Source organism: Gopherus evgoodei, chromosome 7 (genome assembly GCF_007399415.2).
Source record: "Gopherus evgoodei ecotype Sinaloan lineage chromosome 7, rGopEvg1_v1.p, whole genome shotgun sequence".
NCBI lineage: Eukaryota > Metazoa > Chordata > Testudines > Testudinidae > Gopherus > Gopherus evgoodei.
Window position 1 is genome coordinate 77,594,064 of NC_044328.1, and position 26,366 is coordinate 77,620,429.

A 26,366-nucleotide genomic window follows, 5' to 3' on the forward strand; every position below is an offset into this window, starting at 1 on the left:
TCCCAGCTTTCGAGCCTAGGCGAGCCCAATGTAGGGGAAGGAACCTCAGGTAAGTGTATAATTGTATTTTCCATTACAATGCTATACTGATGGTGCTCCCATCTTAACAGGAGACAACTATCAACTTTTCATTAATTTACTTGTACAAGAAGAGGTAGCAGTGGAACAAAGAGGTAGTATTATCATCTGCATTTCAGTGCCCTGTAGAGTTAAGTGGGATGGGGGGGGGCGCATGCCAAGCAGTTTATGCACACAGGGATGTTCCTTGAATCTTCCTGAGAGATCTTGGTGAAACTTCCATGGAGGTTCTCTGCAGTTCTCTCCCAAAGGTTTCTAGGGATGACGGCCTTATTACTTCCTCCTCGGTAGGACACTTCTCACTTCATTCAGCAATAACTTCAGCAGGCACCATTGCAGTGCATAGGCAAGCAGCATACCACCACTCCCAAGAGCAGGAGATGGGTGGTGGTGGTGGTGGTGGTGGTCAGGGACTCCCTCCTAAGGGGGATGGAGTCATCCATCTGCAGTCCAGACCAGGGAACTTCAAGTGTGTTACTTGCCTGGAGCTAGAATTCAGGATGTGTTGGAGTGTCTCCCAAGACTTGATCAAGCCCTCTGACCACTACTCCTTCCTACTTCTCCATGTGGGCACCAATGATACTGCCAAGTATGATCTTGAGTAGATCACTGCAAACTACATGGCTCTGGGAAGAAGGATAAAGGAGTCTGAGATGCAAGTCGTTTCTTGTCCATCCTTGCTATTGAAGGAAAAGGCCCAGGTATGGATCATCAAATTGTGGAAGTAAATGCCTGGTTAAACAGATGGTGTCGGAGAGAAGGCTTTGGATTCTCTGACCATGGAATGTTCCAGGAAGAAGGATTGCTAGGAAGAGATGGCATCCATCTAATGAAGAGAGAGAAGAGCATCTTCGCAGGCAGGCTTGCTAACCTGGTGAGGAGAGCTTTAAACTAGATTTGCCGGGGGATGGAGACCTAAGCTCTTGGGGAAGTGGGATACCAGGAGGAAAACGAGGAGGGTGCAACAGGGGAGGCCTCCTGATTGATACTGAGAAAGTAGGGCAGTTGGCTAGTTCAGTTAGGTTCCTGTACATGAACACAAGAAGCCTGGGAAACAAGCAGGAAGAACTAGAAGTCTTGGCACAGTCAAGGAACTATGACGTGACTGGAATAACAGAGACTTGGTGGGGTAACCCACATGAGTGGAGCACTGTCATGGATGGATATAATCTGTTCAGGAAGGACAGGCCCGGGAGAAAAGGTAGAGGAGTTGCACTGTATGTAAGAGAGCAATATGATTACTCAGAGCTCCAGTATGAAACTGCAGAAAAGCCTGTTGAGAGTCTTTGGGTTAAGTTTAGAGGCAAGAGCAACAAGGGTGATGTCATGGTGGAGTCTGCTATAGGCCACCAGATCAGGAGGATGAGGTAGACAGTGCTTTCTTTGGAAAACTAACAGAAGTTTCCAAATCACAGGCCCTGGTTCTCATGGGGGACTTCTGTCACCTTAACATCTGCTAAGAGAGCAATACAGCAGTGCACAGACAATCCATAGAGTTTTTGGAGAGTGTTTGGGACAACTTCCTGATGCAAGTTCTAGAGGAACAAACTAGGGGCCATACGCCTCTTGACCTGCTGCTCACAAACAAGGAGAAATTTGTAGAAGTAGAAGTGGGTGGCAACCTGGGCAGCAGTGCCCATGAGATGGTCGAGTTCAGGATCCTGACAAAAGGAAGAAAGGAGAGCAGCAGAATACGGACTCTAGACTTCAGAAAAGCAGACTGACTCCCTCAGGGAACTGATGGACAGGATCCCCAGGGAGGCTAATATGAGGTGGAAAGGAATTCAGGGGAGCTGGCTTTATTTTAAAGTAGCCTTATTGAGGGTGCAGGAACAAACCATTCCAATGTGCAGAAAGAATAGCAAATATGTCAGACGACCAGCTTGGCTTAATGGAGAAATCTTCGGTGAGCTTAAACACAAAAAGCTATCTTACAAGAAATGAAAACTTGGGTAGATGACTAAGGAGGAGTATAAAAATATTGCTCGAGCATGCAGGGGTGTAATCAGGAAGGCCAAAGCACAATTGGAGTTGCAGCTAGTAAGGGATGTGAAGGATAATAAGGGTTTCTACAGGTATGTTAGCAAGAAGGTGGTCAGGGAAAGTGTGGGACCATTACGAATGGAGGAGGCAACCTAGTGATAGATGATGTGGAAAAAGCTGAAGTCTGAATGCTTTATTTGCCTCAGTCTTCACAGAACAGGTCAGCTCCCAGACTACTGCACTGGGCAGCACAGTATGGAGGGAGGCAAGCAGCCCTCAGTGGTGAGAGAACAGGTTAAGGACTATTTAGAAAAGCTGGACATGCACAAGTCCATGGGACCAGACCGAATGCATCCGAGGATGCTGAGGGACTTGGTTGATGTGATTGTAGAGCCATTGGCCATTATATTTGAAAATGTGGTGATAGAGGGAGGTCCTGGACGGTTGGAAAAAGGCTAATGTAATGCCCATCTTTAAAAAAGAGAAGAAGGAGAATATGGGGAACTACAGATTGGTCAGCTTCACCTCAGTCTCTGGAAAAATCATGGAGCAGGTCCTCAAGGAATCCATTTTGAAGCACTTGGAGGAGAGGACGGTGATCAGGAACAGTCAGCATGGTTTCACCAAGGGCAAGTCATGCCTGACCAACCTGATTGCCTTCAGTGGTGAGATAACTGGCTCTGTGGATATGGGGAAAGCAGGGGACGTGATATTCCTTGACTTCAGCAAAGCTTTTGATAGTCTCCCACAGTATTCTTGCAAGCAAGTTAAAGATTGGCTGAATGGACTATAAGGTGGATAGAAAGTTGGCTAGATCATTAGGCTCAACTGGTAGTGATCAACGGCTCGATGTCTAGTTGGCAGCCGGTATCAAGCGGAGTGCCCCAGGGGTCTATCCTGGAGCTGGTTTTGTTCAGCATCTTCATGAAATGATCTGGATGATGGGATGGATTACACCAGGGATTCTCTAACTGGGGGCTGGGACCTCTCAGGGGGTTGTGAGGTGGTTATATGGGGATTGCGAGTTGTCAGCCTCCATCCCAAACCCCGCTTTGCCTCCAGCATTTATAATGGTGTTAAATAAATTTTAAAGTGTTTTTCATTTATAAGGTGGGTTGCAGTCAGGGGCTTGCTATATGTAAGGGGTCACGGGTACAAAAGTTTGAGAACCACTGGATTACACCCTCAGCAAGTTTGTGGATGACACTAAGCTAGGGGAGAGGTAGATTGCTCGAGGGGAAGGATACGGTCCAGAGTGACCTAGACAAATTGAAGAATTGGGCCAAAAGAGATCGGATGAGGTTCAACAAGGACAAGAGCAGAGTCCTGCACTTAGGACAAAAGAATCCCAGCACAGCTACCGCTGGGACGACTGCTAAGCAGCAATTCTGCAGAAAATGATCTGGGGATTACAGTGGCCAGAAGCTGGATGTGAGTCAACAGTGGTGCCCTTGTTGCCAAGGAAGGGTGAATTGCATATTGGGCTTCATTTAGTAGGAGCATTGGCAGCGATCGAGGGAAATGATTATTCCCCTCTATTCAGCACTTGTGTAGGCCACATTTGGAGTATTGTGTCCAGTTTGGGCTCCCTACTAAAGAAAGGATGTGGACAAATTGGAGAGATCCCAGCGGAGGGCAGTGAAAATGATTAGGGGGCTGGGGCACATGACTTATGAGGAGAGACTGAGGGAACTGGGCTTATTTAGTCTGCAGGAGAGAAGACTGAGGGGGGATTTGATAGCAGCCTTCAGCTACCTGAAATGGGGTTCCAAACTCGGCTGTTCTCAATGTTGGCAGATGACAGAACAAGGAACAATGGTCTCAAGTTGCAGTGTGGGAGGTCTAAGTTGGTTATTAGGAAAAATTATTTCCCTAGAAGGGTGGTGAAGCACTGGAATGGGTTACCTAGGGAGGTGGTGGAATCTCCTTCCTTAGAGGTTTTTAAGGTCTGGCTTGACAAAGCTCTGGCTGGGATGTTTTCGTTTGGTTGGTCCTGCTTTGAGTAGAGGGCTGGACTAGATGACCTCCTGAGGTCTTTTCCAACCCTAATCTTCTATGATTGTATCCGGGTCTGGGTGGCTTCATGATGCCAACAGGAGTTGTGCTTTGTGCCTTTTGTTAGCTTCAGGAGTGAGAGATCCGCTAAAATCACTATTGTGTCTGGAAAACTGCCAGTATTGAATGCCATTGCCCCGTATTTGGTTTCATGGAGCCAAGCAGTTCCCTCTGCATTTTGCTCACCCCTTGCAAGCCGTACTCACTATGGCTGGTGCTGAGTGGATGGTCATGCACAAGCACTCCAAAGCAGAAGTGTCAATAAGCACAGACATGTCTTGTTTTAAAGCTTTAGGGGAGCAAGAGAAGGGAGTTCTGAATCTTAACGTTCATTTTCCATTGGGACTATATCAACAGTGGTACTTGGGTGTGTTTTCTGCCTCTGCTGCCGTTGTGGCCTTGTGGGGTTCCCACTCCATGCCTGCAGGACACCTGAGCCAGGTGAGGGGAAAGGAGGATCCGGAATGGCACATTCCATGAGATCCTGCAAGCCAGTGCTGCATCAGTGTGTGAGCACAGGGCCTGGAGTGTGAACAGTGCAGACAGCCTGGAGAAGAAAGGGAAGGCCCCAGGAGTCCCACCAGGAAAAGGAGAGGGAGATGCACCAGGAAGCAGTGGGCTTCTTTTGCAGCAAATATAGGTGCTGCAGACTTTTGTAGACCTACAGGTTCAACAATCCGGGGCTCGTCTCCCTTTGCGGTCAATGGAGAACTCCACTGCAACACCTCCTGACTTCCCCCCCAATGTTCCATATGACATCAGGGGCTGCATCCCTACCCTACGACTCCACCCTGAGGGACATTAAGGACAACCTCGGCTTCATGTGCACTGACCTGTGATAGCCATGGTTGCTGTAGGTGTAGGTAAAATGGACATGAATGTTCTTTCTCTCTTTAGTTTTGTTCCATTAATTTATTAAGTTTTAGTGTATTTGCTTTTAAATGGCACAGATTTCTTTTCACTGGGTTTGTGACTGAATAAAATCAGTCTGGAAATTCCTCTTCATAAGTTCACAAGATATGCTTACAGCCTGCCTAGCATTTCGAAGCATCCACTTATTACTGTACAGTGGGACACAGATTGTCAGATCAGTGACAAAAACTGTAATAATCAAATGTACAGCAAATGCTGCAAAATTAATAAGATGTGCACGAAGCAGCATACAATTCCTAACAGGCACCCAAACAGCAGGGCCAGGTAGCACCTTTCAGTGCTCTCCAGCCACTCCTTGTCATCCCAAGTCTGCATGATGATGTGATCCCATCAGTCAGTGCTCATTCCTTGGGCCCAGAAACAGCACTCCATCATCTGTAGCTCCTCTCTGAACTCTATGTACCACCTTGAATTGGCAATCCATCTTCCAAGCAATCAGCGTGTTCTCCACTGATTTGGTGGTTCTTGTGGCTCTGGAAATGCCAGAGGATAGTTTATCCTGTACTTGCAATCCTTGTGATAATAGTGCAGAGCTGGGCAGGCTCCATACTGCTGTCAGATACCGGACTGCGAGGAGGGCTGAATAGGTTCATAGGATTTTTAAAACAAATGCAAAAATTATGGGATATAGATGACATTATGTGGTGGAGACAGCTGCAAGCTGTGAAGTTAACCCCTTGTTCGCAGTCATCCCTGCACGACTCTTTCCTGCCCCAGTATGCATTGCCAAAACTTCCCAAAAGACTCTGCTAAACAGTGGTGGATTGCACACTGGGATACCTGCCCATAGTGCATCACATTGTGCCTTGACACAACACTCCCGCTGAGTATGCTCAGCGCTGACACAAGGAACCAAGTATGCACGTGCACAAAGTGTACACTAATTGCCGTGGCTTTATACCAATGTAACTTGTGTAGCATAGACATGGCCTAAAAATCATGGGCTCACCAGAGAGCCTGGCTTTGTCTCATTACAAAAGTTTGTAACCTTGTAATCCTCCTTTGTCTCGTGACTGCAAGGATATTAATTGCCCTGTTCATTTTAAGTAGTTTCTTGCATTGTGTTAATCGCTTATGCTTTAACAATCTGTTCTAGCTTGTATTCAGTTGTGATACTTTGGTTAGACTTAAAGAAATTCTTTGAAGCTCTAAAGCTTGTCTCTCACCAACAAAATATTTCTTGTATCACAGCTTTCAGCAGTGATAGTTCTCATCGATGCTATCCACTGAGGGAGACTAGAATTTATAGCGTGTATAGTCATAACCACAGAATTTATTTATTTTTGCAACTACACCTCTACCTCGATATAATGCTGTCCTTGAGAGACAAAAAAAATCTTACCATGATATAGGGAAACCGTGTTATATCGAACTTGATTTGATCCGCTGGAGTGCACAGCCTCCTCCCCCGCCCCCGGAGTGCTGCTTTACCGCGTTATATCTGAATTTGTGTTATATCGGGTGGCGTTATAACAGGGTAGAGGTGTATGTGAAACTGTTTTGCATATTTAACTCTCCCTCGATCCCATGATCCAACTCTACTCGTCCAATTTTTGACATGCCTCTCATGGCAACAGTGTGGGCACATCTTAGAGAATCTGTATTCTCATCCCCAGCATCCAGCATCAGGCAAGAGAGGGAGATGAAAATAACCGTTGCTGAGGGTAGCTAGAGACTGTTTCTCTAGCAGTGACTCTTATGAGGCTGCCTCATCATTACCCAGGCTGGAAACACTTGCTTTATCCCCCAGTGGCCTTGGCCTTCTGCTTTCCCACAGAGGGCAGGACTTGGATCTAGCCCCGGTCATGATAGGAAGCACACCACAAATCTTCCTTACCTTGCCTAGTTTAGAAACTTGCTCAGTTAGAACCTGTTGGGATAGGAAGTGCAGGCAGATTGGGGGAGTAGAAAATAATGAAGAGGACAGGTGTGTCAGATTGACAGGGTTTGGTCTGTGGCCCTTCAATGTTCCAAACTCAAGGGTCCACAGAGTTCAACAGGGCAGGCCTGTGGCCTCCACAGCCCTGAGCTGTCTGCCCCCAGCAGCAATTCCTGACTCTTTCCATGGCTCCCTGCAGCAAATCCAGGTATGTATGGTACCCCTAAGGGAGCAGTGTTCTCTGTAGTTATTTGCAGTGACATCAGACAACCTTTTAAAAAACAAGGTAACGCTTTAGTAGTCATTCTGGCCTACAGAATATGACAGTCCTGATGCTAGTGGAGGGGAAAACCAAGGGCCATACAGTCCATACTGCTGAAGCCAGGGCTCTACCCAGTCAAGCTGCCCGTTTAGAATGTATGTTGGCTCTTTTTTTTAATTTTCCTTCTCTTTTGTTTGTCATGTCACCCACACACTCTAGGGCACCCACATTTATCCTGTTCCTAGGGCTCAAGGCATAACCCTCTTAATTGAGGCACCCATCCATACCCCATTTCTAGGGCCTCAGGGTGTAATAAGCAACGCTCTAATAGGCAGATGACTTTTCCCTGGTGGCCAGTCAGGATCAGGTCATATGGGGACTCCAGCTTCTGCATGATATTGCTGGCAGGATGTTGTGGTCTGGCAGCTCTGATCTTGGGCTGTATCCTGGAGTTGGTTCCAAAGAACTTCCTTTTGGACCCCAGTTTATATTGTGAAATTTGAGTCCTGCTTAACTGTACCTTAACCAATCATTTTACTAAAATTATTATGAGAATTCTTTGACCAATCCTAACATACTGTGAAATAATTCTTTAACCAATCAAACCCCACCACCTTAATTGATTTAAATCTTGTAAAATTAATTATGCAATAGACAGAAAAAATCAAAGAACCAGACAGAAAGGGGAGGGATAGGTCAGTGGTTTGAGCATTGGCCTGCTAAACCCAGGGTTGTGATTCCAATCCTTGAGGGGGATATTTAGGGAACTGGGGTAAAGATCTGTCTGGGGATTGGTCCTGCTTTGAGCAGGGGGATGGACTAGATGACCTCCCAAGGTCCCTTTCAACACTGATATTCTATGATTCAGATAAACAATAGAGAAGTAGGGACCATAAAGGCTGAACAGTAGAAGTACAGATTTCATAATAACAACTATCAAACACAGTTTTCTTTAAGGATTTGAAGATCTGTTTCTTTATCTGGTGATGGTGGGTGCTATAAAGACAGGATCGCCTTCTTAATAGCCTGATATTACATTGTTTTAATGTAATTTAGATGGAGTGTGAGGATGTGACTTTCTGCTTCTTGGCTCATGGCTGCTGCTTTCCTAATATGGCTGCAGAAAAAAGCCTCAGACACTGAAGTCAGTCCAGGTGAGAGCTCTTTGGAGGGACAAAGGCCAGCTCTTAACATAGCTACCTGCCACTTTTCCCCTTTGTTTTCCAACTCTCTGCTTCCCAACAGAGAGGTGGGTGTGGCTGGGGGAATCTCGCTTCTGGTTGGTGGTTGCTAGGTGTGAATGGCCTGGCCAGTGGCATTCCCATTTGTCTTTTGGACCCTCAATTGAGATGGGTCACTTTCATCCTGTCTTTAACGGCCAATTCATCCCACCCCAGCCAGGTAATCCAACAACTTCATGCGTTCTGCTTCGCCCCAGGCTCATTTTAACCCTTCTGCACCCACTAGCTAGCAAGCCCTAGTCAGGTGTAAGTCCCTGGCAGGCACATCATCCATACACTGTTATGGACAATTCCCACTTTGTCACAACAAGTCAGTGACACAGAGCCAACTGGGTGGCTTGGTAAACTGGGTGCAAGCAAACACTCTGTTCTGACACAGCTAAGTGTAAATGTATACAGCTAGGAGCCAAGAGTGTAGGTCAGAACAAGGAGTTTCTTGGTGTGCTCTGGTGTGACTAGTGCTGGATACAAGTGCTGCACTCTCTGCAAAGCAGGGGAGGTCAAGCTTACAGGACGGGACTATTCAGGGAAGCAATGATATTGTAAAAGATATGGGGGTCATGGTGGATAATCAGCTGAACATGAGTTCCCAGCACGAAGCTGTGACTAGACAGGCTAATGTGATTATTGGATGATACAATGGGGGTATCTCCAGTAGGAGCAGAGAGGTTATTTTATCTCTGGATTTGGCACTGGTGTGACTGCTGTGGGAATACTTTGTCCAGTTCTGGTTTCCACAATTCAAGAAGGATGTTGATAAATTGGAGAGGAATCAGAGAAGAGCCCCAAGGATGATTAAAGGATTGGAAAACCTGCCTTATAGTGAGAGATTCATAGCTTGGTCCATTCAGACTTGATTACAGTGTGTAAGTACCAACTGGAAAGCAAATAGTGGATAATGAATTCCTCAATCTTGCAGAAAAAGGTCTAACATGCACCAATGGCTGGAAGCTGAAGCTAGAGAAATTCAGACTGGAAATAAGCTGTAAACTTTAACAGCGAGGGTAACTAATTGGAGCAATGTACGAAGGGTTGTGGTGGATTCTCCATCACTGACAATTTTACAATCTAGGCTAAAGGGTTTTCTAAAAGCTCTGCTCTAGGAATTATTGTTGGGCAGGTCTCTGGCCTGGGTTACACAGGAGCTCAGACTAGATGAGCATAGTGGTCCCTTCTGGCCTTGGAATCTCTGGATTTGTGCGTGCTCTCCTCACTCTGCATCTTGGGTACCATTGGTTTCTGTAGTGACTGTGCCTTACGGTATCTAAGGCCGTTCTGCCCTACACATGGGGAGAGGGAAAAGAGCACTAATCATGTTCTGAACTCTTGTCTAAACTGCTCTGTGAAACATGCAGCTTAATCAGGGCATGTGCTGGTGTGTGTTAAAGTCCCAGTTCATAGAATCATAGATTATTAGGGTTGGAAGGGACCTCAAAAGATCATCTAGTCTAACCACCTGCTCAAAGCAGGACCAATCCCCAAATCCGTAAATGGCCCCCTCAAGGATTGAACTCACAATCCCGGGTTTAGCAGGCACCCCTGCACATGGCAGCTTAGCCCATCCCCCCCATCCTTATTCGCCCCAATGTGTGGTGGCTTAGCTTATCCCCCATCCATTGATGAGCTGCCAAAACATTAACAGGTTCCCTCCTCAACTCATGAGGGGGTCGTGGCTGCACTGTCCCCGGACTGCTGTCCCATCCAACCCCCCACGTTCCTTGATGCCCCCCCCGGGACCCCTGCCCCATCCACCCCCTTCCCTGTCCCCTGACTACCCCCTGCCGCCCCATCCAACCCCTCCTCTCATTCCTGATTGCCCCCTGGGATACCTGCCTCATCCAACTACCCCTTCTCCCTGTCCTCTGACTGCCCCTGGAACCCCTGCCTCTGACTGCCCCCCGCCACCCCATCCAACCCGTGCTCCTTCCTGATTGCCCCTCCCAGGATCCTTGCCACCAGGATCCTTGCCACCATTCAATCCCCCTGTTCCCTGCCCTCTGACTGCCCCACTTCTATCCACCTCCCCACGACCCCCAAACTCCCCTGCCCTCTTCCAACACCCCCTTCCTGCTCCCTGCCCCCTTACCGTGCTGCCTAGAGCCACTGTGCCGGGAGCAGCACCGGTGCCACAGGGCTGCACCAGGCTGCAGGAGCCGGAGCTGTGGTGGCTGGGACGGAGCCTCGGGGCCGAAGCTGGGGGCGCTCGGCTGGGGCTGGGACAGGATGGGGTTGGGGAGGTGCTTGGACTGGGCTGGGGCTGCTCGGCCGGGACCAGGAGCCGGGCCAGAAATAGCTACAGGGCCTGGGCCAGGGGCACTTGGCTGGCGCTGGGAGCGCTCGGCTGGGGGTGCCAGGCTGGAGGGAGCCGCTAAGCCAGCCGCACCTCCCCTCCCTGCGGCCCAGCTTACGTGCCCGCTGCTTGTTTCAGGCTCTCCACGAACATCTAATTCGCGGGAAGCAGGGGAGGGGGAGGATAAAGGGGGCGGAGCATTCAGGAGAGGAAGGGGAAGTGAGCTAGGGCCCCGGCGGAGTGCAGGAGTTTTTGTTAAATAAAGCCCTTATAGAACCGGTTGTCCTGGAACAACCAGTTCTAAAAGGACTTCTAAATGTAACAAATGGTTCCTGCAAGCCGATGCGAACCGGCTCCAGCTCACCACTGCCCCCATCCCCTGCTACCCTAGTTCACTCCAAAGCATGGCAGCCTAGCCCATCTCCCCTCCCTTCTCCTGTTCCCCATCCTGTCATCCTATGTCACTCCAGCCTGGGGGCAGTCTAATCCATCCCCTCTGTTGTCCTAGTTCAGCCAGGCATTTGGCAGCAGGTTAGCTCTTGGACGGTTAGGGCATGCACCACGGCTCCTTCAGTGATTTTTCCCAGAGGGCTGTTAGGGTGTGACTTCTCCCATGATTCCCCAGGGCCCTGCAGTGCCTTTCACCATTTCCCAGTGCGTGTTGTGGCAGGAAGCTGAGTCAGGTTCTGTGGGAGAGGTAGACAGAGAAGCATTGCAGCTGAGCGATAGTGTGGCTAGGGGCCACACCTGAAAGTGCATTAATACAGTTCAGCCAGGCTGATGCAGGAGCATGGACTACAGATATGCTGCTCTCTACTATAGGTAGGGCCCTATCAAATTAGTGGTCCATTTTGGTAAATTTCACTGTCATCGCATTTTAAAAAGCTTGAATTTCGTGATTTCAGATATTTGAATCTTCAATTTCACAGTGTTGTAACAAACCATGAATATGTATTTAAAAATGGTGAAATATACATGTGGAAAGCCATTTTGTCAGCATTTCTCAAACTGGGGGTCTTGACCCAAAAGGAGGTTGCAAGGCTATTGGGAGGGGGAAGTTTGTGGTATTGCCATCCTTCTCTGTTGCAGTCAGAGCTGGGCGGCCGGGGGGGAGTGGGGAGGCGGGGGCGACTCTTGGCCTGATATCCAGCTCTGAAGGCAGTGCTGCATGGCGCCAGCAGCAGCACACAAGTAAGGTTGGGAATATTATGCCACCGCTTCACCGCTGCTGCTGGCAGTGGTCAGATGAATGACACCTGCTTCTCCATAAGCCGTGGCTTTTTTAACCCTACTGTTGACAGGCTAACTGGAAAAGAAGGAAGCGCACTATCTGCAACCCAACTAACTGCTGCTACCCAGGAACGAATTCACAGTCTAATGACCAGTAACAAGATTACTAGGGAGCAACACGCTTGTTCCCACGTCCTGCCTGAGATTGTTCGAACGAACCAAGTGGTAACGGGGGTTGCTGTGCCCTTAGTGACATAGGAGTGAGTGTGAGAGGCCATGCAGGGTGTGTGTCTGACCCTCTCCCCCACCACCCTTGGACACTAAACATTCTGAGCTCCTGTGCTGGGTACATGGACACTGTGAGTGGGATCCACACTCAAAGAGCTGAGCATGTCCCATGGCGTGGTGGGAAAGGCTAGTGCTCTCTAGTCACCATTCCTGTAAATTCTTGTGCCTTCTCTTGTCCTAACAGTGGTTCTCAAACTTTTGTACTGGTGACCCCTTTCACACAGCAAGCCTATGAGTGTGACCCCCCCCCCTATAAAGTAAAAACACTTTTTTATATTTAACACCATTATAAATGCTGGAGGCAAAGTGGGGTTTGGGAATGAGGCTGACTGCTTGCGACCCTGCATGTAATAACCTCACGACCCCCTGAGGGGTCATGACCCCTAGTCTGAGATCGCCTGTTCTAGCATCTGAGACATAATGAACTCACATACATCTCCATGCCTGCATTCCACCCACTGCCTCCTAATTGGTCCCTTCCCCAGCAGCTGAGTGACAGAGTGCAACAGGGTGCAACAAACATAACTGAGGGGCAGGCGCCCAGCTGTACCAGGCAGCACTTGGAGATGCAGCTGCTGAGCCAGCACTGCCTGGTGGGCTTAGAGCTCTCCTGGCACCCTAACAGCTGTCTGTATCTTGGAAATTTCCTTCCAGTGCTGGGAGTGGAGTCTCAGGCTTGCAGGCCTCTCTCTCATCTCCTCTGAGCATGGATGGTGAGAGAGGAGGGAAAATGCACTTTTGGGGAAGGGGTATATGGAGAAAATGAACGGAGTGGGGGTTTCATATAGTGCATATAGTAACATGCATTTCTGTTTCTAACCACGTGCACTGTCAGGCTGTTCTGGGTATGCAGGTTTATGGAAGAGGTTTTGCTTGACATCTGGTGTTGGGCCTGGCTGAGCTAGAACTCACCCCCCAAAGGCTGTTTCAGGCACTGTGGCGTTTTGGATGCTGAGTTCTATAATGGCGTCCCTGCTGAAAGCCTTCTTGTGGGGCAGGGGGGATGTGCATGCCTTGTGATGTCCCTGAATGGATGCCCAATGTGCTGCTGTCCTCTCTGCAGAGGCGGGGAGTGCTGCCCCCTCCCTCCAGCGTGTGTGCATGCGTCTGATGATGGAACTGCAGGTGGGATTGGGATTGCTCTGAGCCTTATGTGGCCTGGGATTGGTGTTGCAGGAGGGGAAGTTGGTGGAGAAGGACACGTCAACGTGGCAGCTGCAAGGAGAACCCACGGTGCTGATCACCCTGGCACACATCTTTAATCACTTTGCCCCTCTCATGGTGAGTGCTGGCTGCTGGACGTGCATGTGTTTGCCCCCTAATGCTTGCAGGGAGGGGGACCCACAACTCCTCCTTGGTTTTCATAGCTTGTCTGCTCAGGCAGGAGAGGTGACATACTCTGGTATTGGAGAATTCACAGGCCTAGAGTTATTTGTCAGGTAGTCCCAAGTCATGAATGGCCCCTTTCCCATGGGGTGGCAGCTCCCGCTACAGCCTGACTGGGGGAGTGATGTTGCAGAGCGAGTGTGGAGGCTTTGTGTTGACCAGGGTGTGTGCTTGCTGTCTGGTCAAAGAACTGCAGAGTGGTGGTGTTAGGGGTGAGATTGGCGCTGCATTGCAGGGGGTTAATGCATAGGCGGCAACTTTCTCCGGCGCTGGTGGGTGCCCGTGCCCCCCCCGCCCTGACTCCACCCCACCCCGCCCTTGGACCTGCTCCCATTCCAACCCCATCCCAAAAGTCCCCACCCTAACTCTGCCCCTCCCTGCCCCTATTGGATCTCTTCCCTAAATCCCTGCCCTGGCCCCACCTCTTCCCCAGTGCACTGCGTTCCCCCTCCTCTTCCCTCCCTGCCCCACGAATCTGCTGTTTCATGGTGCAAGTGCTGAGAGGGAGGGGAGAGAAGCAGGATGCGGCAGCACGCTTGCGGAGGAGGTGGAGGTAAGCTGGAGCAAGGAGCAGGGCGGGGCTAAGGGGAGCTGCCAGTGGGTGCTGAGCACCCACCAATTTTTTTCCTGTGAGTGCTTCAGCCCCGGAGCACCCACGGAGTTGGCACTTATGGGTTAATGGGCTGCAGGGCACACTCTTTTGGAGCCCTTTGTATCCTGAGTTTGGCAGTCAGGCTCTCCATGGGCTCTGCTTTCTTGCTTTCACATCTACTGTGGCCCACTTTTGCCTGGCACTTGTCAGAAATGGTATGGTTTCCATGTACTCCTGAAGTCGGCTGGGCTGTTCATGGCACAGAGCTGGGCATTGCTGCCAGACATGTCATCTTCAGCTTGCGGTAACAAGAATATCCCATGAGCGGCAATAAGTCACCGTTCCTACCTGACTCTGTCCCAGCAAATCTACAGCTTTCCACCTGAGCCTAGACCCTCTGTCTAGTGCTGAGAACCCATTCTCTGCTGCTGTTTAGTGCTGCTGCTGGCTAGAGCTGCTGACCACAGGCTTTTTGTTTGCAGTGCAAAGTGTACCTGGTGGAAGATGTGCTCATGAACTTCCTGCTGAGCATTCTGGAGCAAGGAGGGTCTGTGGAAGCACATCCTCTCGTCCAGCAGCTACTGGATCTCATGTGGCTTCTCATGGAGGTGAGCTGCTCAGGCACTTGCCCCTCTCTTAACTCTGCATCCCCTTGGTACTCTGTGACAACAGGCAGGTGTGAGGATCTCAGTTGGGTGCTGGACTTCCTCATTTGCCCATCTTGTCTGCACTCTGCACGGGCATGGTTTAAGAGCTGAGTTGGTTTCTTGCCACCATCCCCCAAAGCAGCTTTGCCTGTCAGCAGCACTCCCTTAAGAATGCAGTACCAGCATCTGGTGTCCTGGTATTGCATGCCAGGCCCTGGCTACAGTGACTGCAGGGAGGGAGCTGGGAAGAACTGGAATTATAATTAGAAATTGCTGGCCATAGTGAGTTTCTCCTCCCACCCAGAACCCAGGGACCAGGTCCTTTCAGTGTTAACAACCGTCCCTTGCGAAGAGGGAAAGGCCGAGTTGCTACTATGGAACTGGGAAGAGAGGTGGGAAGAGTTTGGTATTCTTGACCTCTGAAAAGTGATTTCTGAATCGGACTTTTCTAACTTCCCTAACTGTAAATAAACTCCAATGTTAATTCCTGCTTCTGTGACAGTAGAACTGTTACTCTTGATGAAAATTCTTTGAAAATAACCACTATTTAGTAATAGTTCTGCAATTATAAAGTTCTCTTGACTGGAGTGGCCGGGGCTACCTGGGAAATGTTATAGACCATGACATTGCATTGGCTGCAGTGGCAACTAGTGTTGCACCATTGCCCTCTTAGTAGGGGTAATGAAATACAACCCATCCTGTGGCCCAGGCTCAGCCAGGCCAGGAGGTTGTGCCCCTTCCTGGGAAGTGTCTGAGCTAGGCTTTGGCAGGCATCTCCTGGGAACCCCTTTCTGAGAGTACCCTGGTGAGTCTAAACTCAGAATTGGCAGAAGCAGCCTGGCTGCTGATCTAATTGCTCCAGAAGATGTAGGGAGGAAACTCTTCTGGGTAGCTGGGGTCAGGCTTGCATAGGGTGTCCAGATGTCCCAATTTTATAGGGACAGGCCCAATTTTGGGGGCTTTTTCTAATATAGGCACCTATTATCCCCACCCCCTGTCCTGATTTTTTTTTTTTTTTTACGCTTGCTATCTGGTCACCCTAGACTTGCAGGAGTTCCAGGGTTTTGCCCACCCCTGTGGTTGCACCTGGCTAGCAGATGGCTGCTACTAGTCCTCAACACTATGGGTCAGATGCTGCAATGAAATCTCCTCTAGCGTGTTCTGGACACTTGCTGGCACATAGCTCAGTGACAGATTGGCTCCTGCCTCCCCCTCCTCCTCCCTCTCCCTCTCATTGCTGTTCTCCAGGAGTGAAATCAGAAGCCCTGGCAGGATGAAGTCGTGAGAGGTACCTAGAGGTATTTTTCGGTCTGGTATGGACCTGGGGAGCTGCATTGGTTTTGTCGGCTCTACACCAACAGAACCTGGGCCACATGGTGTCTAGGAGATGACTTGTCTCAATGTTCACTCTGGTATTAGACAGCTGTTACTCTCTGCTGCTGACGCTGTGTCAGAGGCAGAGTGCCAGACTGCCCATCAAGTGGGTGGGTTCAGAGTACCTGAGTGCAGGTCAGCTTCCAGAAACTAACTCTCCTCCCTCTTCATAAAGTCCATTGTTGGACTGTCTCCAGGGAATGGGACTTGCAGCCTGGTGAGGGCTGCAGAACAGAACTTCCCAGGTGTCCGCTGGATCTGCAATAGGTGATGGGGTCTGCTGGGGCCATGCAGCAGTGGCAGAGCCTTCCCAAAAGTGGTTGTGGCGGAGAGCCCCCTGCCCTGCCCCTTCTGCCCCAGGCCCTGGCCAAGCCAAAACAGGCTAGGAGCTGCGGACCCTTCACCTGCCTCGGGTGATAGGGCCAGGAGCAGCCCCCCGGCCCCACCCCGTGGGTCCTCAGGGCAGTTTGCGGGTTCCCACAGCTGCCTGCGCAGGTCTCCCTAACCTGGCTCCATCTGGGGCCCGGCCCTTGGAGCCACAGCCAGGCAGCTGTGGGGAGCTGCAGCGTAGATCCTCCACTTGCCCTGGGTGGAAGGTCTGGGGGGCGGGGACATGGGCCCTCCCACCCCAGGCAAGTGGAGGGTCCGTGGCACCCCACGCAGCTCAGGCTCCCCGGCCAGATTCCAGTTGCTGGCCTGGCCGAGCAGGAGGCCTGTGGTGAAAAGTCCGCTTTCAAAAAGTGGGAGGGCCATGGCCCTCTAGTCCCCCGGTTCGGGCACCATTGGGGCTATGCTGGGCAGAGATGGCTTTGCATTCCTTGATTCAGGGGCTGGTTTGTACCTGAGGGCTGCTGCTGGCTGGTTCAAACAGCTGCAGACTGCTGATGTGTTAGAATGCCCTGGCATACCTCGGGGTGTAGGTGCTACTATCCTAGCTCTTGGCCATCTCAGGGTTCCTCCTATGTAGGGAAATCTCGGGGCGGGGAGGAGTGTGGAATCTGAGAATTGGGCCCTCTCTTTCTAGGACTCTTATGTTATGACTAAACAAAAACCAGGAGGGAAGGTAAGGCCTACATGTGCGCTGTACTGTGAGATGCCTGGTTCATATCACTAGTGTCCGGCTGCAGTATGGGGTCACATACAACCCAGGGACTCCACTCTTTTCTGCCTATGCAAAATGCCATTTCCATGTGTTCAGCCAGAGGCGATGCATCTCTTGGTCCTGATTGGTTATTTCTCTAAATAACCAGCGCTTCCCAATGTCCCCCCAGATGTCGATTTCTGTTGAGTGTTTCTCTTTACTCTCTCTCAGGATTACGAGGTGTATGAATGCCTCAAGCAGCTGCTGATGTCCCTGCTGCGGGCTTACAGGTTCTCTCCCATCATCCCAGACCTGGGTTTACAGGTGAGTGGTAATTGAGAGTGCCTGAGAACAATGACTAGCCAAGGATTCATCCTTCCCTGGCTTCAGGTGTCCCAACGCAGGGAGTGGTCTGGAGTCAGACAGGTTTCTGCACCAGAAGGGACCACTGTGCTCATCTAGGCTGACTTCCTGGATAACATGGGCCAGAGACCTGCCCCAAAATAACATCTAATGCAGGTCTTTCAGAAAAACATCTAAACCATTTCAGTGATGGTCCCTATTATATTCCATTGAGGGTAATGCATATGCACCTGGAGCCAGAACTTTTCAAAGTAGTAGTGTTTGTCAGTCCACGCATGCGCCTCTGTGTTGCCTTGGGCAAAACCACGAGGCAATAAAGGGCAGGGTGGACTGACTGCATCTTCAGTTTCTTCTTACCACTGCATGGTCTGAGTTGGAGTTTCTGCTGTCGTCTTGTCCTTGGTGACACATTTCCTGGAAAACTGTTTTTATTCTTCAGTTAGGAATTCAAATGTTTTGTGTAATAGTTTTGTTTTTCAAGGTTTCGTAGGGCTAATAACTGGGGATGCTGCTCCACTGGTTTTCAGTCAAACAGTCCTCAATGCCCCCACCCCCAGCATCTGCATCTGGGTACTGAATGAAGTCAGGATCTTCCATGGTTTTTGGTAGTAATTTTCTTCTGGGATGCCGCTTTGGCCTCTCCTACCAAATGATCCTCCCCACCTAGGTCTGGGTATTGGATTATGAGTAAGAGGCCATGATTCAAAGTCTGCGCTTCCTACCCTTGTTTCTTCTCCCTCAACGATGAGCACCAACACTGTCTGTACTGTTTGGTGGACGCCCACACCATGGCCAGGTGCAGGTTCTGTGTCTCCTTCCCTGTCACACACGGGAAGGCAGAGCCCTCCGTCTTAAGAAGCACCTCATGGAGGTTGCCACAGGGCAGCAGTTGGATCCTGGGTGGGGAACAAGGCCCCCAACACCCTCTCTCTCCCCGGTCATACACTAGCCTGAACAATCCCTGAGTGCACTTCTTACCATGGAGCCCCAGTCCAACGTCGCTGGCACCAGTATTATGGACCCGCAGTGGGATCTAGCCATGAATCATAGAAGCATGCACATAAGCATGGAAGTAAGTCTCCTTCCAGATCTAAGAAAGACACTGCCATCCATGAATTCCGGCCAAGAGGGAGCACCGTGCTCCAAGGCCCACAAGACTGACAAAAGACTGCATTGTTCGCCGTATCTGCCGGTACTGGTTATGGACCCACACACCCTGGCGTTGGTTCCAGTGCATTGCTGGTCTTGAGACAGGGCCTGTTACCAGCTCCAGTCCCATCCATAGACCTGGTATGCTGACTCTGGGGAGACTTGGAGATGCTCCTGGACCTCATGAGCTGTTCACCCTGGAAAGGATGACGTCTCTACGTGCTCTGGTACTCTTATCTAGCAAGGGAGCTCTGTCCCCTGTATCTGATCTGCCACCTTCTGGCAGTGTTCATGTAACACATCCCATTCTGTCGCTCCATTGGCACTGCCATCGATGTGAGATTCTGGTTCTTCCTCTGAGTCTGAGGATCCAGACGTTACCCATGGCCTGCTGCTCCAGTTCCAAAAGCATGACTATCAGATTGTTCCAAAGTGTAGCCTTTTATGTTGTTTAAAGTACATTTAGTGATGATGATGTATGACATCACTGTGGGTTCTGTTCTGGTGGCTAAAATCTCAAGTTCAACAGAATTACCTCTGCCACTTGTTTCAGATCTAGAGCTTCTAGGAATATACGAAGATCAAGGAAAGTAAACCATACAGTCACAAGAACAACGTCCAATATCTTTTATCAATTTTATTATAGTTACCGCAAAGTTATGACTCTCCAAGCATATATATATCCTAAATATATCCATGCATAAATTATAGTGACAGTCATACTTACATCCTCCTAGACAGTGTTAGGGTGTGGTAGGTTTCTTATTGATTGTGCATCAGTAGAGGGATGGTTCCTGCTGGAGTTTTCCCATAGGGAGCTCAATTTTTCCCAATCTGGGCACCCTCTTTTATAATATGTATCTCATACCCTGCACATGTGTGTGAAAGTGTCAACCCTCTCTTTCCTTATTTATATTGTGTCCCCCTCATAATATTGTTATACACAACCTATAGAAAATGGGGTACAGTTCATTTTATTCTCATTAATACTGATGTACAACCTGTATCCAGTGGTTAAGGGAAAAATGTGCCTCTAGAGTGCTTTGTGATCTAAAATTAAACTTATGGCTACTTTTTTGCAATATCGCCCCTTGGCACATCTATTCCTGTAATCTTATGGTACTGAATTACTCTTTTTGGTTACTTATGTCAGGCATAACTCCTAAGGCCTAAAATGGCTAAGCTAAAATCTTACAGGCCTCCTCCTGTGGGCCTTGCATTTCAGCCCTCCTTACTTAGATACCTAATACATATTTATCCCTTCTAACTACTGATCAATCTTATATTTCTATAATCCTAACATCACACAGCACATGATAAAATAAAATCATTGGCTACAGATGGCACTGTGACAATTCCCTCACTTACCTCAGCCCAGGAGCCACTGGTACCCGACTCCCTGATGTTGCAGTGGTGGTACCAGGATAACTCAAGTTGGCCATATTGGGGCTTTTGGCCCCAATATTTGCCTTCGGAACTGTCCAGTTCGGCATGGGAGAATTCTCCTGTATCATTTCAGAATCATAGAAGTTTAGGGTTGTAAGAGACCTCAGGAGGTCATCTAGTTCAACCTCTTGCTCAAAGCGGGACCAACACCAACTAAATCATCCCAGCCAGGGCTTTGTCAAGCCGGGCCTTAAAAACCTCTCAGGATGGAGATTCCACCACCTCCCTAGGTAATCCATTCCATCCTGTTCTTCATTGAGTAGAAGGGAGAAAAGGTGTTCCGCCTGTCAGGGCCTTGCTGCTCCTTTCTCTGGACGGGGGGCTCGTCCATGCTGTTGGCTGAATGTGCCTGTGGAGTGACCCAAGCATGGATATGGCCAGGAGCACAGGATCATGCTAAATTCCAAGTGTAATGTTGCACTCCATATGTTTTATGGAAATAGGCTTATGAGTGTGAATATGATGTAACTGGAATATGCTTTATGCAAAAGTTCTCGTGTAAGGTATCATAACGAAGGTTATAAACTACTGAATATATTCCTCCTATTTGTATACATGTATCATTCTTGTATCTGAAGCTAGAAATATGAAGTATAACTCTGAGGTCCTATTGTAATTATGCGAAGTGTGGCCGTTAATGGTGATTTAGAACCTTGATGGCTCCCATTGACCCAGATAATTGGTTGTAAGTTGTTTGTTTACCTGAAAACCTTCCTGTGTATTTGTGGGGCAACCCAGGAAGAATGGAGACTTACCCTGTGACATGTGACTATGTCACATGATGCTGGAATCTGTCATAATCCTTGTACTTTTCCATTGATGAGGCGGGGACAAGCACAGACAAAAGATTCCCGCCTTGTGCCAAAGCTATAAAAGGGGGTGAAGCAAGACAAAAGGGGCTGCCAGTCATGAGAGAACCACTGCTTACGATCTGAGATGTCTGCTGGATCTAACAAAGACTGTACCAGGGGAAGGGATAGGGCCCATACTAGGAAGAAGTCTAGTCTGTGAAAGAAACTTAATGGAACATATATTACCTGTAATCAGTTTCTTAATGTATTAGGCTTAGACTTGCGTGTTTTGTTTTATTTTGCTTTGTGACTTACTTTGTCCTGGCTATTGTTATTTGAAACCACTTAAATCCTACTTTTTGTACTTTTGTTTATTAGTAAACCCAGAGTAAGATATTAATACCTGGGGGAGCAAACAGCTGTGCATATCTCTCTCAGTGTTCTAGAGGGCAGACAATTTATGAGTTTACCGAGTATAAGCTTTACACAGAGTAAAATGGATTTATTTGTGGTTTGGATCCCACTGGGAGCTGGGTATCTGAGTGCTGGAGACAGGTAACCTGATGAGCTGTTTTTAGTTCAAGTCTGAAGCTTTGGGGGCATGTCCCAGACCCTGGGTCTGTGTTGCAGCAGGCTAGCATGTCTAACTCAACAAGACAGGGTTCTGGAGTCTCAAGCTGGCAGGGAAAACAGAGTCAGAGGTGAATCAGCACATCAGATGACAGTCCCAGGGGGGATCTCTTTGACCGAGCCCATCACGCCAAGCTAGTTTAGAGGAAGGCAGGTTGGTAGCTATGTCCATATTTCAGGCCATGGTTGATTCAGCAGACACGTCTTCGTGCATTTTGGCAACTGGAATCATCATGAGGAGGGAATCCTGATTCCACTCCTCTGGTTTCCATAGAGAAGTGCAGAATACGATCAAAGATGTCCCTTTTGACGAGTTATACCTGTTCAATCAAAAGACGGATGACTCCTTGCACTCGCAGAAAGATTCTAGAGTCACCTTGTGATCATTAGTCATTTACACATCAGCATCAAAGTGAAAGCCGTTTTGCCCACTGCCACGCAACGTTACAGAACTCCCCAATTCTACCACCAACGGGCCTACAAACCTCCACAGAAACGCCCCAAGGTTCACAGACCCTGTCCACCTTATCCGATAATGCAGTCCTCCATACAACAGTCTGTATGTAAACAGTATTTCTGATTATGACCAGAGACTCATCAACCACACTGCGCACATTGACCTTGCCAGTCACTCCTTTCGAGGGCAGTCTCAAACTCTTTCTGCCACCATGGAGCGGGATTACAATGGACTGGTGAGTTCTGAATGTCTTTCGGTGCTGCTACACTATTAAGCTTATGATGCTACGTCCCCCACCCCACTCCTGTTCCAAGGATCATTCTCGCGACAGTTTTCTTGCCCTAGAGGTGGACTCCCTCCTGAAAAGAGGAGTGGTGGAGCCAGTCACTACACCCTCCAAGGCACAGGGTTCTACTCCAACTATTTCTTCGTACCCAAGAAGACAAGGGGATGGAGACCAATCTTGGATCTCTGATGCCTCAGCCGATACATTTGGAAACCAAAGTTCCACATGGTCATGCTTTCTGCAACCATTCCCTCACTAGAAAAAGGTATGTGGTATATGACTCTGGATTTGCAGGATGTACATGCAACCCACAGACAATTCCTGAGGTTCATGGTGGGTCCTCGGCACTTTCAATACAGAGGTCTCCCATTTGGACTTATCATTTCCTCATGAGTCTTCACAAAGGTTTTCTCTGTGGTAGCAGCTTACCTCTGACCACGAGGAATCCTTCTTCCTTTACCTAGACAATTGACTGCTGACAGGGTGGTCCAGAACAGAAACTAGTGTCAGCATCCTAGCTTCTTCAAGTATTGGTTTTTATTGTATTCAGCTGAGGAGGATTAACAAGCAGTACTTAGGTCGGAGGAGGGTGTAAAGAAGATGATGGAATTGTGGAACGGAGGGCCACATCACTGAAACAGGCGTCTGTGGCAGAATCATGCACTAGGGCATAGAGAGAAGAAAAGGCGGGTACCAAACTCCACATGACCGCCTTACATATGTCTGTGATGGGGCACATCATGGAGCGCTGCAGCAGCTAATGCCTGCACTCTTGTGGAATGTGCCCCCTCCTACCCTCTGGGGACTGTCCCAATAATTGATAGCAGAGCATAATGCACCCTGAGACCCACTTCGAGAGTCTCTAGGGGGAGATGGCCTGCTCTTCAGTTCTCTCTGCTATGGCAACAAATAGTCGAGACACTTCCAGAATGGCTTTGTCCTTTGCAGGTAAATGGCCAGGCCCTATGTACATCGAGGGAGTTGAGTTGTCATTCTGCACTGGAGGCGTGCAGTTTGGGGAAGAAAATGGGCAGGTATATGGGTTGGTTGAGGTAAAAATGGGAAATGAGCTTTGGTAGGAACCTGGGATGCAGGTGAGACCTTGTCCTTATGGAATGTGGTGAAAGGAGGAGTTGCCAACATAGCCTCCTAACCCTCCTTGCAGAGATAATGGTGATCAGAAAGACGACTTCCAATAGAAAGAAGAGAGAAGGGGGCAGGAGGCCAAAGGTTCAAAGGGGGAAGTTCATTAATGACGGGAGGACTAAACTGAGGAGCAACAGCCTGGATGGACGGGTATTTGCATGCAAGGCCCTTCCAGAACCTGGCAGTTAAGTGGTGGGTGAAGACAGAATGTCTATCCATGGGAGGGTGGAAGGCACTAATGGCTGCTACATGCGTTTTGATGGAGAATGAGCCTCTAGGTCTTTAGAAAGAGCAGATAGTCTAATAGCGTGAGGATGCCCATGGCCTCTGGGGCAAGACCTCTATGTTGGGGGCCAGGTAATGAAATGAGCTCATTTGGCCTGGTAGGATTGCCTTGTGGACTCATTTCTGCTATTGGAGAGAATTTCTCAGACCGCCTGTGAGCATTTGTGTGTTAGCGGAGGCATCCATCCAAATGCCATGCTTTCAGGTGGAGCGCCCTCAGATCAGGGTGTCTGAGTCCACAGTTGTGTTGCGTGAGTAGTTGCAGGAACATTGGGAGCAGGAGTGATGGATGCTTTGGCATGCGGAGAAGAGGAGGAAACCACAACTGGTGAGGCCAGTATGGGTGATCAGGGTGACCATCACCCCCTCCCATCTGAGATTGTGTGGCAGGGGCATAAATGGAAGGAAGGCATAGTTGATCTGGTCTGACCAGTTGATCATCAGGGTGTCCTCCTGTGAGTGGGTACTAAGTCCTCCCTTCAAACAATACTGAACGCACTTGGTATTGGTGTGAGATGCAAAGAGGTCCCTGACAGGTTCCCCAGTGGCTGAAGATGTCTGCAACTATCAGTTGTGTAACTCCCATTTGTGGTCAGTCGCAAAGTTCCCGCTGAGAGCATCAGCAAGTACATTCTGGGTTCCTGGTAAGTAGGCTGCCGACAGAAAGATATGATGTGAAATGCACCATTTCCAGTGCTGGGGACCGTGCGCCTCCTTGCTTGTTTATGTAGTAAACTGCAGTGGTGTTGTCTGACATGAGAAAAACAGACAGCTGTTAAGGACACGTGGCATGCCTTATGTACCATACAAAGTTCCAGGATGTTGGTGTGCACCCTGGTTTCCTGAGCATTCCAAGTGCCTTACGTCATGTGGTATCCCATATGGGCGCCCCAGCCTTTGAGCGACGCATCCATTATAATTGTAATGCTTGGCGAGGATGGAAGAAAGGGCATTCTGGAACAAACGTGGAATGGGTTTGTCCACCATCGGAGAGAAGAGAGGACTTCACCCTCGCAGTTCCACCAGGTGTCCATGGACTGGCACATGGGGGAGTAGACTCCCTGTAGCCAGAGCTGGAGACAGCGGAACCACAGATGAGTGAAGGGCATAACATATGTGCACACTGCCATCTGACCGAGGAGGGAAAGGAAAATTCTGGCTGATATCGAAGGGCTGGAGGTCACTAAGGTGAGCAGGTTCAGTAAGCTCAGGAATCTGCCTTTTGGCAGATAAGCACATGCAGAGGCTGCATCAATGCATGCTCCTTTGAATTCTAGGGATTGTGTAGGGTGCAAAGTCGATTTTTTCGATGTGGATGCTCACTTCTAAGGAGGAGAATAGGAAGTTACTTGTAACTGGGGTTTCTTCAAGATGTATGGTCCTTGCCTGTACTCCAAACCTACCCTCCTTCCCCTCCACTGCGGATCTGTAGATCCGTAGTGGAAAAAGAACCAAAGACACAAACCCATGAGGAGCAAGGAGCGTGAAGAGACTGACGGACACTGCTACTTTGAAAGCTCCAGTTCTGTGCGCATGCGCATTGCCCTCAGTGGAAAACAGATGGGGGCCATCCACCTCAAATAACCTCCTGTTACAGGTAAGTAACTTCTCCTTTTTGATTGAAAAATTGCCAGTGATGGAGAATCCAGCATGACCCTTGGTAAATTGTTCTAGTGGTTAATTACCTCAGTTAAACATTTACTCATTTCCAGTCTGAATTTATCTAGCTTCAACTTCCAGTCACTAGATCTTACCTTTTGTGGCTAGATTGAAGAACATATTGTTAAATATTTGTTTCCCAAGTCACCCCTGAACCATCTCTCTGTTAAGCCAAATAGATTCAGAGAGCTCAGTCAGTCTCTTTAGTTGCTGACTTGAAACGTGGCAGCTCTTTGTTCCGGCTGTACTTGTATTGGTAACTGAACCTTTGTCGCTTCCCTGGGATACAGCTTTTCCTGTTGACTCTGTTCTCTCTCTCTCTCCCCAGATCCACTACCTCCGGCTCACCATTGCAGTCCTGAAGCACGAGAAGTCCAGGAAATACCTTCTCAACAATGTCCTGTATCTTTTGCGTTTACTCCCATTCCGACATACAGTTAGTTTCTTCTCCCTGGGTGCCCTGTGTTCTGAGGGGAGTCATGCTGGGGGCCTCTTTAGCTGCAGGAATGGTTGGTACCATTCTCCATGGAATCTCACTGTTGAAGAAGGGAGGGGAGCTCTCCAGACTGTGCTGCATCCTGTTGGGTTCTTTCTCCTGTCCCATGCCCTGCTTCTCTCTGTCTATACAAACCCCACACTCCATATCCATTGGCTGACTCCTGGAGTGAAACCACAGAGAATTCACCAAAGCAGCTTTCACAGCAATCAGCTTTCTCCTGGCACCCAGCCTGTCTGTTTCAGTGGGATCCCCCCAGTTTCTGAGCACCTCATGAAGATGGATTCAAGAGTTTGTTTGGAAAGGTGCCTAACCTCTAACCCCATCTTAGCGGTGGGG

The 26,366-nt window shown here is 49.0% G+C and overlaps 1 protein-coding gene across 7 annotated transcripts in view; it reads left to right on the plus strand.

The window, feature by feature from the left end:
- The window catches only part of RNF123 (ring finger protein 123), a 138,996-nt gene that overhangs the window by 25,134 nt on the left and 87,496 nt on the right, over positions 1-26,366 (plus strand). For all 7 annotated transcript variants that reach the window (XM_030570618.1, XM_030570621.1, XM_030570622.1 and 4 more), the window contains 4 exons: positions 13,416-13,520; positions 14,700-14,825; positions 17,551-17,643; positions 25,860-25,933. In XM_030570618.1, coding sequence (XP_030426478.1) covers positions 13,416-13,520; positions 14,700-14,825; positions 17,551-17,643; positions 25,860-25,933 — 398 coding nt within the window. The remainder of the gene's footprint in view (positions 1-13,415; positions 13,521-14,699; positions 14,826-17,550; positions 17,644-25,859; positions 25,934-26,366) is intronic.